The 19,087-nt window shown below is 44.3% G+C and overlaps 1 protein-coding gene across 1 annotated transcript; it reads right to left on the bottom strand.

Annotated features, from left to right (window-relative positions):
- Window positions 1-1,343: 1,343 nt before the first annotated feature.
- On the bottom strand, window positions 1,344-4,726 carry LOC117815502 (paraneoplastic antigen Ma1 homolog). Its single transcript, XM_034687258.1, has 2 exons — window positions 3,918-4,726; window positions 1,344-3,693 (listed from the first exon to the last, which is right to left on the bottom strand). The coding sequence occupies exon 2, from the start codon at window positions 2,916-2,918 to the stop codon at window positions 1,344-1,346; it is 1,575 nt and encodes a 524-aa protein (XP_034543149.1). The 5' UTR covers window positions 2,919-3,693; window positions 3,918-4,726.
- Window positions 4,727-19,087: the final 14,361 nt, after the last annotated feature.

Here is a 19,087-nt window from a genome sequence, read left to right as displayed (position 1 = left end):
GAAACCAAGGGGGCAAATGAACGCTGTCTTTTCTTTGTCCTCTGGTGCCATCTCTATCTGGTAGTAGCCACTACGCAGATCTAGGACCGAGAACCATTGGCTGCCTGACAAAGAGTCCAATGCGTCGTCAATGCGTGGCATTGTGTACTGGTCTGGTGTGGTGCGGTTGTTGAGTGTTCTGTAGTCGATACATATTCTTATTGTCCCATTCTTTTTGCGGACTACAACGATCGGTGAGGCATAGGGACTGCGGGACTCTGTGATAATCCCATTGGCCAGCAACTGTTGTATGTGTCGCCTCACATCATCAATGTCTGCAGGGGCAATTCTCCTTGATCTCTCTCTGAAAGGTCTGGGATCATGCAGGCGAATGTTATGTTCAACCCCTTTGGCCACACCAACATCCCACTCATGCAATGAGAAAACATTCTGCCTCTCTGCCAACTTCTGCTGAAGTCGACTCTTCCACTCTTCAGGGATAGGGGAATCTCCGAAATTGAAGAGACTTGGATCAAGGGTTTCTGATGAGAGGTCGGATGGCTGGATTGGGGTAACTGTGTCCACAGCATACAGCTCAGCAATGACGGCCCCCACCGGTATGGAGGTCGTTTTTTTGGACTCATTTTGAATGAGCACAGTGAAACCGTTACTGTCTATATCAGTGTCTGGGAGCACACCTGGCTGTACCAGCACACCAGCGGGGAGACACTGGGCAGTGGGTGCATCAATCATCACAAGATCTTTGGATGGGGCACTCTTTCTGTCTACTGAGCAGGTTGCATAATACTTTGCACCTGGAGCAATAGAGAGTGGATTGGGGCCTTTCCACTTAATCTGTCCCAAAACTTCATCCTTAGTTAACTGCTCTTGTGCTTTAGCTGGGGCGTACACTGACTGAATTCTCATGGAGTGAACAGCATTCTGGTCTCCTTTTGTCTTCACCAGCTCCCACAGGCGGCGGAACAGAGATGTATTGGTTCCAACCAGCACAGGGGTTTGTTGCTGGTTTCTTGGCTCAGGACAAATCAAGGCGAGCACTTCTACGCGCCCTGATACACCAGTGATCTCCTCAGTAAACTCCATCTCTACGACAACGTACCCTTTGTACGGATACTCTGTGTCAGCCAGGCCCCAGAGTCCAAGGCAGGAGAGGGGTTTTATTGGGACATCTGACAAGTGTTCGTTGTACCAGCTTTCAAAGATAATAGTCACGTTGGACCCACTGTCGATGAGAGCATCGCAGACCACATCATTGACTTTGATGGTATGAATAAATGATGGACCTACAAGACCCTCAGGCAAGTCTGTGTTAGTTTCTGGGACTTCAATCTTGTTGGTTCTAGCTACACACTGCTCTTCAGCCGTGGGCTTTGGTTTTCTTTGTTAGGGTCAGAGGAGCTTCGCACCAAGCGTATGAGCTTGCTAATGACTTTCCGGGGGTTCTCCGGGGCAGTACATCTAGTAGCTATGTGACCATTTTCCCCACACCGATAACAAAAACATTCATCTTCCTTGGATACTTTGGAAGGAGTGGGCTTATGACCTGGAGCTCCTTTGTGTCGGTGGGGCTGCATTTTGTGTTCTCGTTGGGGTTCTGAGGTGTATTTCACTGTCATTACACTCAGTTTATTTTCCAACGCCTTCACTTGTTTTTTCAGAGAATGTAGTTCGCTCTGTGATCCATTCTTCTGGTTTTGCTTCTCTTTATAGCCTTTGAAGGAATCATCAGGTAGTGATTGAGGTGGCGAGTTGTTTCTCTCTTCCAACTGCGCTCTTAGTTCTCCAATCTGCGCTTGTAACTCACTCCGAGAAGCTGAGTCAGATTCTTTCTCTTTTTCTGCCTGGATGGTGCGTACACGCTGGTGACGCGGGGGTGCCACTTGGCTTAGTCTGGCTGATTGACGACTTTCCTCTTCCATCACTTCTCTTAACAGGTTCAGGAATGTAGGGGGATCATTTCTCCGCTCCCTAATTTTCAACTGAAGCAACATGAGCTCAGAGGTGGATCCTCTAATGAGCTGCTCTATACGAGCACCGTTAGCTGCGCCGACAGATAAACCACCTCCTTGTACTACTTTGACAAGGGATCTCTCTAATCTTCGCAGGAACTCAGACAAACGTTCACCAGGCTGCTGGTGGAAGGCTCTGAATGACAGGTATAGTTCTTCTGCAGACTCTACTGTACCAAAAATGCTCTCTATAGCCTCTATGTACTCACGCGGGCTAGCATCAGGTTGAGTCAGACGCACAGCTTGAATGATTTCAAAGGCGGGCCCTTTGAGACTTTCCAGTATCCGGCGTCGTTTCCCTTGATCTGAGCATTCACCTTCATCTACTAAGAGTGTTGCTTGCTCAAGCCAGTTGTCTAAGGACTCTTCTCCAGCGGGGGTGGGACCGGTTCCGGAAAATGTCCGTAGACGTCGATATGTGTGGCCGTCAGGCTGTTTGTTGGTTCTTCGCATAACATCACCGACTGCACGGATGATGTCTGCTGGGTTACTGTTACCTTCTTTGGAAGGGATACTTAAACCTTGGATGTCCTCTAAGGTTTTCCCTTCGCCCTGCAGAAAGGTGAGTAATTTCTCTTCAAACACATCATGTTGAGGCTCAGTGTAGTAAACAGCTTTCCAACCACTTCCGCCACTTACAGGCATTATCTCTGGGGGAATTCTGGAGGGGTGGATCTCTTCACGACACTCGCATAACACCATCAGCGATTGTTGTTGAGGGTGAAACATTTTGCCCCTAACTGCAACTCTCCCCAGGGATTTGATAGTCCCTGCTGTTTCTTCAATGTCTTCTGTAGGAACTCCTTCAGGCACTCCATATAACAGAAGTGCATGCTTTAAATCTACTGATTCTCCTTTGCACCAGTTAATTAGCTCTATTTGTGTTGGACTGCTTGCTTGAACTTCCATTATTGTACTTGGTTTAAGTTACTTTTAATTACTGTCACACGTGTTACTTTTACATTAAAGTTCTAAAGTTGTGGGGTCCAGTTACTTTTGATTGTCTCATTTACTTTATGTCAATAAAAATCCCAGCGGTGCCTCCATTTATGTAACCCAGGTCCCATGTAATTAAATTTAAAACTAGAGTTGTTAATACTATGGGACAGGGCCTGAGCTCTTTTAGAAAAATACAACTCTAATAAGGTGTGTAACTTTAATAAGGTTTGTAACTTTAATAAGGACCACCACAACTGTACTTTAAATGCAAAACCTTCAGAGGTATTTATTTATACAAAATGAAATAAAAGGTAAAAAAACAACAATAACAAATATATAGAATACTTGAGTTATATTCAACAGTTCTCTGTTACTTTCCAAACACTAATATATCAATAAACATTTACCTGTGGGCCCACACACACTCACATGAAACACACAACATTAAAACAACCTGGTATTCAAAACTTAACCCGTTGCAGGCCTGTTGAATGTAGCTTGGGTGCGGTGTGGCCTAAAACGGTGATGGCCGCTTCACTCTACTGAGCTTAAAATAAAAAGCACGTGCACAATGTTCAGTTAGTACTCACAAACTTCCAGTTGGATTAGTATGGATAGGCGGGGACAAACAATGCAGTCTCACGAGGGCAATGGCGCACAACAGCGAAGTTCAAAGAAGACGTAGGAAAACAGCAGGGCCGTCTGTTGGAAAAACCCGTCTCGACCTCTCTCTCCAACGTCCGCCCTTTAAACATATCATTCAGTTAAGCCTCAGTATCAAACACTATCTCTTGTTGACTTAGCATTAGCTCGCTTTATGCATCTTAAATGCTAAGGCTACGATACACAGGCACATTAACACTGTATGCTACCGCTAATTAGCATGTCGCTAACCACGTTACACATTCAGTCTCATTAACACTAACAGTTAGATATAACACGAAATACAGGCATACACATTATATTCACCTCTTGCAGGTCACAGAAGTTTAAATCAGGACCACGAGTAGTCGACCTTCACGATAAAACTTAACTGCTCCCCACTCAGAATATCTCCGTCTCAGCTCTCTGATCGATAGCGTCTGCGTCTCTCCTGCTGCATGTTCACCTTCACCCCACACTAACCTGCACCACTAGTCCCGCCCCTTACGTAAATGGTGTACTCTGATTGGCTTGTGAGGTTGATAACAACCAAACACAACACAAGAATGGAATGATTGACATAAGACAGGTATCAAGTTAGATTACACACAGAAACTAAACTGCTTCTTCATCTCTCCTTCTTTCCTAATCACAAATGTTTTAAATGAACTTAAGACCTTTGTAAATACTTTATCTTTTAACTGTAAATAGTCAAATGTATTAAACTGAAAGTATTATATTTATTCCCTTTTTACAACACTTATTTTAAACAGTTTTAAATCTTATGAATCTTCTCTTGAACATATTATGAACTTTTAATACAACTATTTATTATACTTTTAACATTTTATTTTATGTACTATAACCGAAATGATTTTGTACAGGGCTACACCCTCCCCCTTCTGACCGTGTAGATGTCCTCATCACACCTTATGTCTCTCTTTAACTCGGAAGGATGATACATTGTCTCCTCCTCTGCGAACCTTCTGGACGTTTTGCACCTTGTTTTTGGTTCGTTTGTCCTGGTCTGGAGGGTTTAACTTGAGTTGAATGACCATACCATGGTGCATGATGGTAACTGGCTCACAGGATGGGTAACCAGGTTTCTCATAAGTTAATCTCACAGCTGGTTTTGTTTTCCTCTGTGATTTTCGGATTGTGGAAGATTTGTCACTGTCATGTCTTGCACTTTTAGAAGCTTTGACATTTCTGGGTCTGTTGGACGTGAATGAGCTTGCTCCCTCTAAATCTTGTTCTTCCACAGAATCGTTATTTGTCTCTTGAACATCAGAGTCTGACAAAGGAGGTGCAACGCCGTCGGACGATCCCTCATACTCTGCTTCTGCAAGTTCTGGACTTTCTGAAACTTCACAGTTTTCATCCTCTTCAGACTTCTCGTCCTCTTCAGAGCTTTGATCCTCTTCAGACTTCTCGTTCTCTTCAGAGCTTTGATCCTCTTCAGACTTCTCGTCCTCTTCAGAGCTTTGATGTTCAACTGCCAACTGTCTTTGGACTTCATCCACATCAAAATCAGGTTGATTATGGACAGTTTCAAACTCTGAGTCTGATGACTCTGTGTCACTTTCCTTTGCTAGGTCTGTATACTTAGCTTTTGGTTGACGTTGCCGGGTAAGTTGAGCTCTCGTGACAGGTCTCCGAACAGGTTCTTTATCTTCAGACGGATTAGACATCCTGACCATATATCCGACGGGTAACAGGTGGTTTCGATGGAGAGTTTTGACTGCACCTGGGCCATGTTCTGGTTTGACCTTGTACACTGGCAGATTTGGCAACTTCTCCACAACAACATACGGTGTTGATTTCCATCGATCTTGGAGTTTATGCTTGCCTTTTAGACCCACATTGTGAATGAGGATTCTGTCACCAACCTCCAACGGTAAGTCTCTCACACGACGGTCATAGTGTGCTTTGTTTTTCAGATGACTCTTTGTAGCAGCGTCAGATGCCAACTGATAGGCTTTTTGCAACTCCTTCCGCATCCTGGCGACGTACTGTTGGTGAGAGGACTCACTTTCACCGTTTGGTGAGATTCCAAAACAAATGTCAATGGGTAGCCTTGCCTCTCTTCCAAACATGAGATAATAAGGTGAGTATCCAGTAGCATCATTTTTGGTACAGTTGTACGCGTGTACCAGGTAGGTGATGTGCTGGCTCCAACATTGTTTCTGTACAGTGTCCAAGGTACCAAGCATTGCGAGGAGCGTTCGATTGAATCTTTCTGGTTGTGCATCCCCTTGAGGGTGGTAGGGGGATGTTCTTGACTTCCGGACGCCAAGCATGGACAAGAGCTCTTTTATCAGGCGACTCTCAAAATCTCGACCTTGATCTGAGTGTATCCGGGCCGGTAATCCGTAGTGCACAAAATACTTATCCCACAACACTTTTGCCACAGTGATTGCCTTTTGATCTTTGGTAACAAAGGCTTGTGCATAACGCGTATAATGATCTGTCACTACTAACACATTAGCAACACCTTTTGAATCGGGCTCTATCTGTAAAAAATCAATACAAACCAAATCTAGGGGCCCATTACTTGTTATTTGGTTTAAGGGCGAGGCATGCTGAGGGAGTGTCTTCCTGGAGATACATCTTCCACAGGTTTGAATGTACTGTTCGACCTCAGCTGTCATCCGCGGCCAATAAAATCTGTCTTTGATCAGTTCGGTAGTGCGTTCCACTCCCATGTGTCCACACTCATCATGAAGAGATTTTAACACCATAGGGCGGTATCTCGCTGGCAAGACAAGTTGTTTGATCTGTTTTCCAGACATTTTTTCTTTTACTCTGTAGAGCAATCCATCCTTTAGTTCCAACTTGCGGCTTTCTCGTAACAACAACACCATCTCAGGTGAGTCATTTTTTGAGCGAGTGAACCCTTTGTTGTTCTCCATTGCTTTCTTTAACGGCCCAATTGCCGGGTCTATATCCTGTGATACCTGGATATCTTTCGGGCTCAACTGGTCAAGGGTGTTGATGCTAAAGTTCACTGGGAACATGTAGGCTTCTGGTACTGATGTGGCAGGAGCTCCCAGCTGATCCACAAATCTGTCGGGCACATCTGCCTCTTCACTGCTGCAGGCTTGTTTGCAGAGGGCTTTGATGCCAGCAGGCGGGACACTGATCCACTCTTTGACCTCCTCTGGAGCATACTGTCGAGACAGCAAGTCAGCATCGATATTTTGCCTCCCAGGACGATACTGGATGGTGAAATCATAGGTGGCAAGGGCAGCTAACCAGCGATGTCCGACTGCGCTGAGTTTGGCAGAGGTCAACACATACGTTAATGGGTTATTGTCCGTTCTGACAGTAAACTTGGCACCATACAAGTAGTCGTGAAATTTGTCCACGACAGCCCATTTTAATGCAAGGAATTCCAATTGGTGGACTGGATAGTTGTGCTCAGAGTCTTTAAGCTTCCGACTTGCAAAAGCTACGGGTCTGAGGCCCTCAGGGTATTCCTGGTTCAGGACAGCGCCTAACCCATTCATACTGGCATCTACATGTAATATGTACCTTTTGGTTGGGTCGGCGAATGCCAACACTGGGGCATTGATGAGGCAGGCACGGATTTGCTCAAAAGCTTCCTGGCAGGCTTGAGTCCACCGTTCTCCAAAGGGCTCGGATTGCTTGAAATAGGCTTTGCTTTGGCCACCACTCTTTTTGGACTTGGGATCTTGCCAGGTGGGGGCATAACCCTTGGTGAGCTCGGAGAGGGGGCGGACAATGGCAGAGTAATTTGCAATAAATCTCCGATAATAACTGCAGAATCCGAGGAAAGACTTGAGAGGCTTCAGGTGAGTGGGTACTTTCCAGTGTTTTACTACCTCCACCTTGTCTGGATCAGAAGCTATTCCATCCACAGAAATGAGGTGACCCACATACTTGACTTGAGGTTGACAAAACTGGCATTTGTCAATGGAAACCTTCAGTCCGACCTCCTCTAGTCTGTCCAGCACTTTGAAAAGACGTTGCTCGTGTTCTTCAAGTGTTTTGCCAAAAATAATAATGTCGTCTAGGTACACAATGGCTTCCAGAAGGTGCATATCTCCGACTGCCTTCTCCATTAGACGCTGGAACGTCGCAGGCGCTCCTGTGATTCCCTGTGGCATGCGCTCAAATTGGTAGAAACCAAGGGGGCAAATGAACGCTGTCTTTTCTTTGTCCTCTGGTGCCATCTCTATCTGGTAGTAGCCACTACGCAGATCTAGGACCGAGAACCATTGGCTGCCTGACAAAGAGTCCAATGCGTCGTCAATGCGTGGCATTGTGTACTGGTCTGGTGTGGTGCGGTTGTTGAGTGTTCTGTAGTCGATACATATTCTTATTGTCCCATTCTTTTTGCGGACTACAACGATCGGTGAGGCATAGGGACTGCGGGACTCTGTGATAATCCCATTGGCCAGCAACTGTTGTATGTGTCGCCTCACATCATCAATGTCTGCAGGGGCAATTCTCCTTGATCTCTCTCTGAAAGGTCTGGGATCATGCAGGCGAATGTTATGTTCAACCCCTTTGGCCACACCAACATCCCACTCATGCAATGAGAAAACATTCTGCCTCTCTGCCAACTTCTGCTGAAGTCGACTCTTCCACTCTTCAGGGATAGGGGAATCTCCGAAATTGAAGAGACTTGGATCAAGGGTTTCTGATGAGAGGTCGGATGGCTGGATTGGGGTAACTGTGTCCACAGCATACAGCTCAGCAATGACGGCCCCCACCGGTATGGAGGTCGTTTTTTTGGACTCATTTTGAATGAGCACAGTGAAACCGTTACTGTCTATATCAGTGTCTGGGAGCACACCTGGCTGTACCAGCACACCAGCGGGGAGACACTGGGCAGTGGGTGCATCAATCATCACAAGATCTTTGGATGGGGCACTCTTTCTGTCTACTGAGCAGGTTGCATAATACTTTGCACCTGGAGCAATAGAGAGTGGATTGGGGCCTTTCCACTTAATCTGTCCCAAAACTTCATCCTTAGTTAACTGCTCTTGTGCTTTAGCTGGGGCGTACACTGACTGAATTCTCATGGAGTGAACAGCATTCTGGTCTCCTTTTGTCTTCACCAGCTCCCACAGGCGGCGGAACAGAGATGTATTGGTTCCAACCAGCACAGGGGTTTGTTGCTGGTTTCTTGGCTCAGGACAAATCAAGGCGAGCACTTCTACGCGCCCTGATACACCAGTGATCTCCTCAGTAAACTCCATCTCTACGACAACGTACCCTTTGTACGGATACTCTGTGTCAGCCAGGCCCCAGAGTCCAAGGCAGGAGAGGGGTTTTATTGGGACATCTGACAAGTGTTCGTTGTACCAGCTTTCAAAGATAATAGTCACGTTGGACCCACTGTCGATGAGAGCATCGCAGACCACATCATTGACTTTGATGGTATGAATAAATGATGGACCTACAAGACCCTCAGGCAAGTCTGTGTTAGTTTCTGGGACTTCAATCTTGTTGGTTCTAGCTACACACTGCTCTTCAGCCGTGGGCTTTGGGTTTTCTTTGTTAGGGTCAGAGGAGCTTCGCACCAAGCGTATGAGCTTGCTAATGACTTTCCGGGGGTTCTCCGGGGCAGTACATCTAGTAGCTATGTGACCATTTTCCCCACACCGATAACAAAAACATTCATCTTCCTTGGATACTTTGGAAGGAGTGGGCTTATGACCTGGAGCTCCTTTGTGTCGGTGGGGCTGCATTTTGTGTTCTCGTTGGGGTTCTGAGGTGTATTTCACTGTCATTACACTCAGTTTATTTTCCAACGCCTTCACTTGTTTTTTCAGAGAATGTAGTTCGCTCTGTGATCCATTCTTCTGGTTTTGCTTCTCTTTATAGCCTTTGAAGGAATCATCAGGTAGTGATTGAGGTGGCGAGTTGTTTCTCTCTTCCAACTGCGCTCTTAGTTCTCCAATCTGCGCTTGTAACTCACTCCGAGAAGCTGAGTCAGATTCTTTCTCTTTTTCTGCCTGGATGGTGCGTACACGCTGGTGACGCGGGGGTGCCACTTGGCTTAGTCTGGCTGATTGACGACTTTCCTCTTCCATCACTTCTCTTAACAGGTTCAGGAATGTAGGGGGATCATTTCTCCGCTCCCTAATTTTCAACTGAAGCAACATGAGCTCAGAGGTGGATCCTCTAATGAGCTGCTCTATACGAGCACCGTTAGCTGCGCCGACAGATAAACCACCTCCTTGTACTACTTTGACAAGGGATCTCTCTAATCTTCGCAGGAACTCAGACAAACGTTCACCAGGCTGCTGGTGGAAGGCTCTGAATGACAGGTATAGTTCTTCTGCAGACTCTACTGTACCAAAAATGCTCTCTATAGCCTCTATGTACTCACGCGGGCTAGCATCAGGTTGAGTCAGACGCACAGCTTGAATGATTTCAAAGGCGGGCCCTTTGAGACTTTCCAGTATCCGGCGTCGTTTCCCTTGATCTGAGCATTCACCTTCATCTACTAAGAGTGTTGCTTGCTCAAGCCAGTTGTCTAAGGACTCTTCTCCAGCGGGGGTGGGACCGGTTCCGGAAAATGTCCGTAGACGTCGATATGTGTGGCCGTCAGGCTGTTTGTTGGTTCTTCGCATAACATCACCGACTGCACGGATGATGTCTGCTGGGTTACTGTTACCTTCTTTGGAAGGGATACTTAAACCTTGGATGTCCTCTAAGGTTTTCCCTTCGCCCTGCAGAAAGGTGAGTAATTTCTCTTCAAACACATCATGTTGAGGCTCAGTGTAGTAAACAGCTTTCCAACCACTTCCGCCACTTACAGGCATTATCTCTGGGGGAATTCTGGAGGGGTGGATCTCTTCACGACACTCGCATAACACCATCAGCGATTGTTGTTGAGGGTGAAACATTTTGCCCCTAACTGCAACTCTCCCCAGGGATTTGATAGTCCCTGCTGTTTCTTCAATGTCTTCTGTAGGAACTCCTTCAGGCACTCCATATAACAGAAGTGCATGCTTTAAATCTACTGATTCTCCTTTGCACCAGTTAATTAGCTCTATTTGTGTTGGACTGCTTGCTTGAACTTCCATTATTGTACTTGGTTTAAGTTACTTTTAATTACTGTCACACGTGTTACTTTTACATTAAAGTTCTAAAGTTGTGGGGTCCAGTTACTTTTGATTGTCTCATTTACTTTATGTCAATAAAAATCCCAGCGGTGCCTCCATTTATGTAACCCAGGTCCCATGTAATTAAATTTAAAACTAGAGTTGTTAATACTATGGGACAGGGCCTGAGCTCTTTTAGAAAAATACAACTCTAATAAGGTGTGTAACTTTAATAAGGTTTGTAACTTTAATAAGGACCACCACAACTGTACTTTAAATGCAAAACCTTCAGAGGTATTTATTTATACAAAATGAAATAAAAGGTAAAAAAACAACAATAACAAATATATAGAATACTTGAGTTATATTCAACAGTTCTCTGTTACTTTCCAAACACTAATATATCAATAAACATTTACCTGTGGGCCCACACACACTCACATGAAACACACAACATTAAAACAACCTGGTATTCAAAACTTAACCCGTTGCAGGCCTGTTGAATGTAGCTTGGGTGCGGTGTGGCCTAAAACGGTGATGGCCGCTTCACTCTACTGAGCTTAAAATAAAAAGCACGTGCACAATGTTCAGTTAGTACTCACAAACTTCCAGTTGGATTAGTATGGATAGGCGGGGACAAACAATGCAGTCTCACGAGGGCAATGGCGCACAACAGCGAAGTTCAAAGAAGACGTAGGAAAACAGCAGGGCCGTCTGTTGGAAAAACCCGTCTCGACCTCTCTCTCCAACGTCCGCCCTTTAAACATATCATTCAGTTAAGCCTCAGTATCAAACACTATCTCTTGTTGACTTAGCATTAGCTCGCTTTATGCATCTTAAATGCTAAGGCTACGATACACAGGCACATTAACACTGTATGCTACCGCTAATTAGCATGTCGCTAACCACGTTACACATTCAGTCTCATTAACACTAACAGTTAGATATAACACGAAATACAGGCATACACATTATATTCACCTCTTGCAGGTCACAGAAGTTTAAATCAGGACCACGAGTAGTCGACCTTCACGATAAAACTTAACTGCTCCCCACTCAGAATATCTCCGTCTCAGCTCTCTGATCGATAGCGTCTGCGTCTCTCCTGCTGCATGTTCACCTTCACCCCACACTAACCTGCACCACTAGTCCCGCCCCTTACGTAAATGGTGTACTCTGATTGGCTTGTGAGGTTGATAACAACCAAACACAACACAAGAATGGAATGATTGACATAAGACAGGTATCAAGTTAGATTACACACAGAAACTAAACTGCTTCTTCATCTCTCCTTCTTTCCTAATCACAAATGTTTTAAATGAACTTAAGACCTTTGTAAATACTTTATCTTTTAACTGTAAATAGTCAAATGTATTAAACTGAAAGTATTATATTTATTCCCTTTTTACAACACTTATTTTAAACAGTTTTAAATCTTATGAATCTTCTCTTGAACATATTATGAACTTTTAATACAACTATTTATTATACTTTTAACATTTTATTTTATGTACTATAACCGAAATGATTTTGTACAGGGCTACACTTACTTTAACTCTTCCTGTCCCATTAAAGTTACTAACCATAGACCTTTCTGGAGTCCCTGAGCTCCCTTGTCTCGTAGGTTCCTCTGGATCTCTGCTGCTGTGGACGTGCCAGACTCCAGCTGCTACAACTACTACTATCCGTCTCACCACTATCATCTCTCTCTCTCTCTCTTCATCTCCCTCTATCCCTCTCTCCAACACGGTCTCAGCAGATGCGTGTCTAACATGAGTCTGGTCCTGCTGGAGGTTTCTGCCTGTTAAACTGTGGACCCACAGATCAATATCCAGTTTGGATCTCAAAACCTCATGCCCACTAAGTCTGCCCGGAATCTGGGTGTCATGATCGATGACCAGCTAACCTTCAAGGTTCATGTTGCCTCGATTGCTCGGTCCTGCCGTTTTTCCCTCTATAACATCAAGAGGATCAGACCCTACCTGACAGAACATGCAACACAGCTTCTGGTTCAGGCTCTTGTAATGTCACGCATTGACTACTGCAACTCTCTACTGGCAGGCCTCCCTGCATTCACAGTTAAACCTCTGCAGATGATCCAGAACGCAGCAGCACGTCTGGTCTTCAACCAGCCTAAGACAGCTCATGTCACTCCCCTGCTCATTTCGCTACACTGGCTTCCAGTTGCAGCTCGCATCAGATACAAAACTCTAATCATGACTTACAAAGCAGTCACCAAAACCGCTCCAGTTTACCTGGAACCCCTCATCCAGGTCTACTGCCCTTCTCGCCCGCTACGCTCAGCCTCTGAAAAGCGCCTAGTGCTTCCAGCACACAAGGCCTCAAAATCACTAGCTCGACTCTTCTCTTCTGTTGCCCCTAAATGGTGGAATGAACTGGCCAACTCCATTCGATCTGCAGAGTCCCTCTCTACTTTCAAAAGACAGCTAAAGACCCAGCTCTTTAGGAAGCACTATGCACTTAGCTAGACTGTTCTCCACTGTTGTCCCCAGTGGAAGACCATGTCATCTAGCTACAATTGACTCGCACTGTCCTGCTCTACTCTGGGAATCTGTGTTCAGCTCTTGAGTGACCCAGCACTTGGTACTTTGGTCATTATTGTGGGGATGTTAATTGTTGATGATGATAACGGAAAGTCATAAATGGTTTGGTTGCTTCATTGTAGATGTTCCTTATTTTACAAAAAAATAAATAAATCCTTATTTCCTTTTGTGCATTGCCTTTACACTGCTTGGCAGTATCTGCACCCAAATGGACTTAAAGCATTTTGTTACTCTTACTGATCTTGTTTCCTCTTGTCTAGATCTTTGCTTGTGTTGTTCTTGTTCTCGTATGTATGTCGCTTTGGATAAAAACGTCTGCTAAATGACATTGTAACATTGTAAAGGAAGTTTGTCCTTGCCACTGCAACTTGCTAAATGCTGCAAAGTGCTCTGCTCATGGTGGATTAAGATGAGATCAGACTGAGTCCTGTCTGTAAGATGGGACTGTATCTGATCCTGTCTTGATGTTGGGTCTTTGTTAATAATAGAACATAGAGTACGGTCTAGACCTGCTCTGTTTTTAAAGAGTCTGAACATAACATTTGTTGGGATGTAGTGCTATACAATAAAGATTGATTGATTATAAACAAAGGGTAAAGTGTGGACCTTTTGGTGAGCGGAGTCCCGTCCACCCATTTCCACACCCCCTCTGTCTGTGTGTCAGAAAGTCCAATCCACAGGGTCTTCTTGAAACCATTCACAAAGTTCTGCAGAGCGGAAGAGAAACAGTCATTGACGAGGTTCTAACCATCCTCCACTTCTGGGATATTTCATTTCAGACTTTACGTGTGAATGCATACACAAACAAACACACACACATATACACACAGCCACACACACACACATGCACACACACACATACACACACACACACACACACACACACAACCACACACGCACACACACACCTGTTCTTCTCTGCTGTTGATGATCATCAGGTCTGCACCTCTGCTCTGACAGTCAGCCCTACTCTCCTGCCAGGTCTTCTCCAGAGAGGAAATGTAATAGAAACTACCGCTGTAATACACCCATCCTTGAAGAGCATTAAGCTGAGCTGTTTTAGATTTAGAAGAATAAAAAACACAATATCTGAGTTATTCTTCTTTTAGGCTGACAAAAAAGAAAGGAAGCATGGCCACCGGCCGTCAATATGAAGATCTCCCCATCTTCAACAAGGAAGCGGGGAACTGTGAAGGAAGTACAGGGATGAGGAGAGGGACTGAATAAGGACGGCTCCAGTCACTATATTCTCCTTAGTCCCGCACACTGATTCTGAAACTCTCTACACAGTACAGTAGATCAAACTGATTTTAAAGGGATAGTTCAGTATTTTTGAAGTGGGGTGTATGAGTTACATGTCACTAGTAATTGTACTAGCCACGACGGATGTCGCTCAGCTCGGCCCCTTTAATAAGAAACTGCAGGGAGGAACAGTACACAAGCTAGGCTGCAGTTATCTACAGGTGGGCCAGGTCTCCCACGCGTTGCAGACTACAGCCCTGTTTGATCTGCTGGTTTATTTACATTCCTAAAGGTCCAGAGGTGCCGTTGTTACAAAGGTTCACTTGTGACAGCACGTTTTCTCGGTTTGTCGACATTAGCCTGCAGTTTACACACCTGCACCACCAGGTAAGTGGGAATCTCTCCTGTTCTCTAGTTTAGCTCAGAGGTTTCACCGCTGATGTCATCAGTTTTGTTTGATTGTATTTCTGCCTCTTTGAGGCTCACAGACTTGAACAGCAAACCTGTGCACTGCAGACGGAAGAGCAAATGTGCTTTCTGGTGGCAGAGTGAAGTGCCGAAAAAAATCTTGGCAGAGCTTACACCTAAACCAAGATGAGAGCTCGAGTTGGAGTCTTTCAAAGGTTGCTAAATTATGTGGAAAGATTCAACCTCGTCTGCAGATACTGCAGCCTAGCTTGCCTGCTGTTCTGCCTAACAGTTTTTCACTGCCCGGGCCGAGCTGAGCAGCATCCGTTGTGCCTCGTACAATTACTAGTGACGTGAAACTCATTAACCCCACTTCAAAAATACTGAACAATCCCTTTAAGTTTGACAGTTTCTAATTAAAAAAATGCAGTTCAAAGTGATTAAATTCAACATGCACTATTCATTAAAAAAAATTACCTTGAAGCTTCCTGCGAAGATCATTTTCCAACATCGTCATGTCCCCCAGTTTCTGTTGCAATCCCTCTTGTTCCACTGCCAGATTTCTGTTACTGGTCTGTAACTGGTCCCTTTCTTTGGTCAGGTTGTAGTTACTGGTCTGTAACTGGTCCCTTTCTTTGGTCAGGTTATAGTTACTGGTCTGTAACTGGTCCCTTTCTTTGGTCAGGTAGTTGTTATTGGTCTGTAACTGGTCCCTTTCTTTGGTCAGGTAGTTGTTACTGGTTTGTAACTGGTCCCTTTCTTTGGTCAGGTTGTAGTTACTGGTCTGTAACTGGTCCTTTTCTTTGGTCAGGTTGTAGTTACTGGTCTGTAACTGGTCCCTTTCTTTGGTCAGGTTGTAGCTACTGGTCTGTAACTGGTCCCTTTCTTTGGTCAGGTTGTAGTTACTGGTCTGTAACTGGTCCCTTTCTTTGGTCAGGTAGTTATTGGTCTGTAACTGGTCCCTTTCTTTGGTCAGGTTATAGTTACTGGTCTGTAACTGGTCCACGTGTGATTCGTACTCAGAGTTGCCTTTGGTGTCTGCTTGAAAATAAAGTAAACAACAAACAAACAGACTCTGTAAACAACCATCCAATAGGGTTTCATCAGCATGCTGCTAAAGTACCCACATTGTACAATCAGAGTGATGACTCCAGCCAGAAGGAGAACACACAGCAGTCCAAGGCAAACAGCAGGAACTCTGTAGGACTTCTTCTTTACATTTCGTGCACCTGAAGGTAGAAACCATTGTTTGTCACATGTGTTCAGTGTGAAATCTGAATAAAGACAACCTCATTCAATCTTTTACACAGTTTGTATTATGTAGCTCAAATCCCACATCCTCTCCTCCAGACTGTCGATTCTTCGTGTGGGTTAAAAGTCCAGTTTACTGACTCCGGTGCGTACCTAATGCTTGACAAAAAAGAAGATGAAGAAGACTTTTGACTTAGACTTTTCATGAGACATTCCAAAATTAAGTCCTTAAATATACACTACTAGTCAAAAGTTTGGACACACCTTCTCATTCAATGGTTTTTATTTATTTTAATTATTATCAACATTGTAGATTAATACTGAAGACATCAAAACTATGAAATAATCTGGTTTTGCCATAATCTGGATTACAACAGTAGTCAAATAGGGCTATCCATTGTGTACTAACCCTACCTCTGAACAACACAACTGATGGTCTCAAACACATTAAGAAGGCAAGTCATTCCACAAATGAACTCTTGAGAAGGCTCATGTTCATTAGAAACCATTCCAGGAGACCACTTCATGAAGCAGACTGAGAGAATACCAAGAGTGTGCAAAGCTGTCATGAAGGAAAAAGGGGGCTACTTTACAGAATCTAAAATATAAAACAGATTCTGCTTTGTTTAACACTTTTTTGTTCATTCAATAATTCCATATATGTTCTTTCATAGTTTTGATGTCTTCAGTATTAATCTACAGAGTTTACAGTCATTAGAATAAATACAAACCCTTGAATGAGAAGGTGTGTCCAAACTTTTCTCAATGTACATTGATGATGAGTAAATAAAAACACACACAACCCACCAACCAGTGTTGATTTCATTAACGAGAAGTATGACGATAAATGTTCATCAACGACTAATTTTTTCATGAGGAGACTATGACGAGCTAAGGTGCTTCACTGATAATAAAAACTCTGATGAACGTATGTTTTGATTTCGTTGACGAGACGATGACGAGACGAAAACATTAGTGGCGGATCGCCGGACATTAAGAATCCATGTTTCCCCCGCTGTGCGTCTTTAAAGATAAAGTGATGACTTCCAGTGTCAGGCTGAGTTATTATCTGAGGGGCTCAGTGTTAGCTTGGTCTCTACCTGCAGCAGGTGTGCTTTATGAACCAGCTCTCCTCGCCTCCATGCATCTGTCTCATCTTCATTAAAGATTTTTACCCCCGGTGTGCGTTAGTGACAAAGGCACAACCGGGGGACGTCTGTTTAATATTTGATGTTTGCAGTTTTTGCAGCCATCACCATAAAAAGCTCCTCATCTACAGCTTGATTTAATCCAGTTTGGTGAAACATCAGACACATTTTGTAAGTTTGGATCAACTCCTAGTCATCAAAGATGCAGATGCATTTCAGAGTGCCGTGAACTGACTGTCCAGTGCGCCTGTCACTGCAGGTACATTCAGGGACCGTCGTAAATGTGCAACACAACCCTTTCATGGCTTTTATCTGTGAATCAAGAGAATCAAAATACAGTCACAGTGGTCACAGCAAGAATCTTTTCTTATGACATTTTAACAGGGAAGGTCTGAATTATTTAACTTAAGACATTACACAAGCAACAGTGTTAAAAGACTGAAATATTGACAATTTTAACTTTTGGTATAACCCTGATACCAATAGCTGATCGATTACATGAATTATTTAAAGCTGGGGTTGTTAATCAGATTTAGATCCACTTTTTGTTATACTGGTTAAAATGATCTTTATGTCCCGATGGCAATCAATACATAATGTGTTCTTAAAAAAGAGGTAAAAAAAAGCCGCTATCAACAGTAAACCTGGGAAAACACCAACCAATCCCTGTTTTTGGGTCCCAAAATTTTAAACCAATCAAATCCCGTCCTGCCGTTCTGCCTGCCTCCAGCGCGTCCATTTCCCCGGCGTGCACTCTCCGTCTCCTGCCTCTGCCTTCCCTGACACCACTGACTGCCCCTCTCACTCGACCTCATGCCTGTCCCCTCTGACCCGATGAGGTGCTTTGCTCAGGACTGTAGTCCGGATCAGAGTCTAAAAACCTCTCACCAACAAGCAAAACAAATAATGACATTCAGTAAGTCCTACAGAAAATGTAGATGCATTGTAGAGTCCGTCCGGATGCTGTAGGGATGACAAGCCGGTTCGTGAACACATTGAGTTTTAATAACCGGTCACTTTCGGCCGGCATCACGCCAACCAACAAAACAACAATCAATGTTTGAATGAATGAAGAACTTTTCCTCTTGTCTCTCCTCTCTCCCACTCGCACACTCTACACCTCTCCTGATGCCTTCACTGACTGTCAACACTGTAGGAATTAAGAACATCTACACTGAACACATTTAGCAAACAGTAGAGCTGTTACAGTATCATATATGTGTTATAACTTTTCTCCTGATATCGTGTCACCAGTACAACTGGATAATGCTAGAATGACAGTTGTGAGTGCTAACAGCAGCCATGTTTGTTTGTGTTTTTAACTTTCACTATGATTATGTTTTGGTGAGGACCGGTTTTGAATCAGTCACCATCATATGGTCGCAAATCAGTGGCGCTCGTGCATGTGAGCGGGGGGGCGTCGTTTTGGACGAGCTCCGAGGGAGGAGGGGAGGGGTTAGACGGAGTCCTGAGGAAATGCTACATTCAAATTCATGCTAGTTTTCCGAGACTGCCAACCCCAGCTGTAAAGAGTGAAGATGTTTCGGCAAAAATCAAAGTCTGAAATGTTTTGAGTTTTCATCAAACTATAAAGGGCTGAAAATTGAGCATACGACTTGTCAACAAGTCAGTCTTAAAAGTTAGATATTAGTTGACCACCAAACCCTCAGACAGCAGATAAGGGCGGGCCAGCCTTCTCCACACAGTTTGTTCTTTCGGCTTTTTGGCCTTAGACAGCCAGCTTGGTGTTTTCAAAATGCAGAAAGTGACAACCAGCATTGATCCTGAAGGGTCTTTGTTGG

Source organism: Notolabrus celidotus, chromosome 7 (genome assembly GCF_009762535.1).
Source record: "Notolabrus celidotus isolate fNotCel1 chromosome 7, fNotCel1.pri, whole genome shotgun sequence".
NCBI lineage: Eukaryota > Metazoa > Chordata > Actinopteri > Labriformes > Labridae > Notolabrus > Notolabrus celidotus.
The sequence above is the reverse complement of the archived record's forward strand: the minus strand, read 5'-3'. Positions and strand labels throughout refer to the sequence as shown.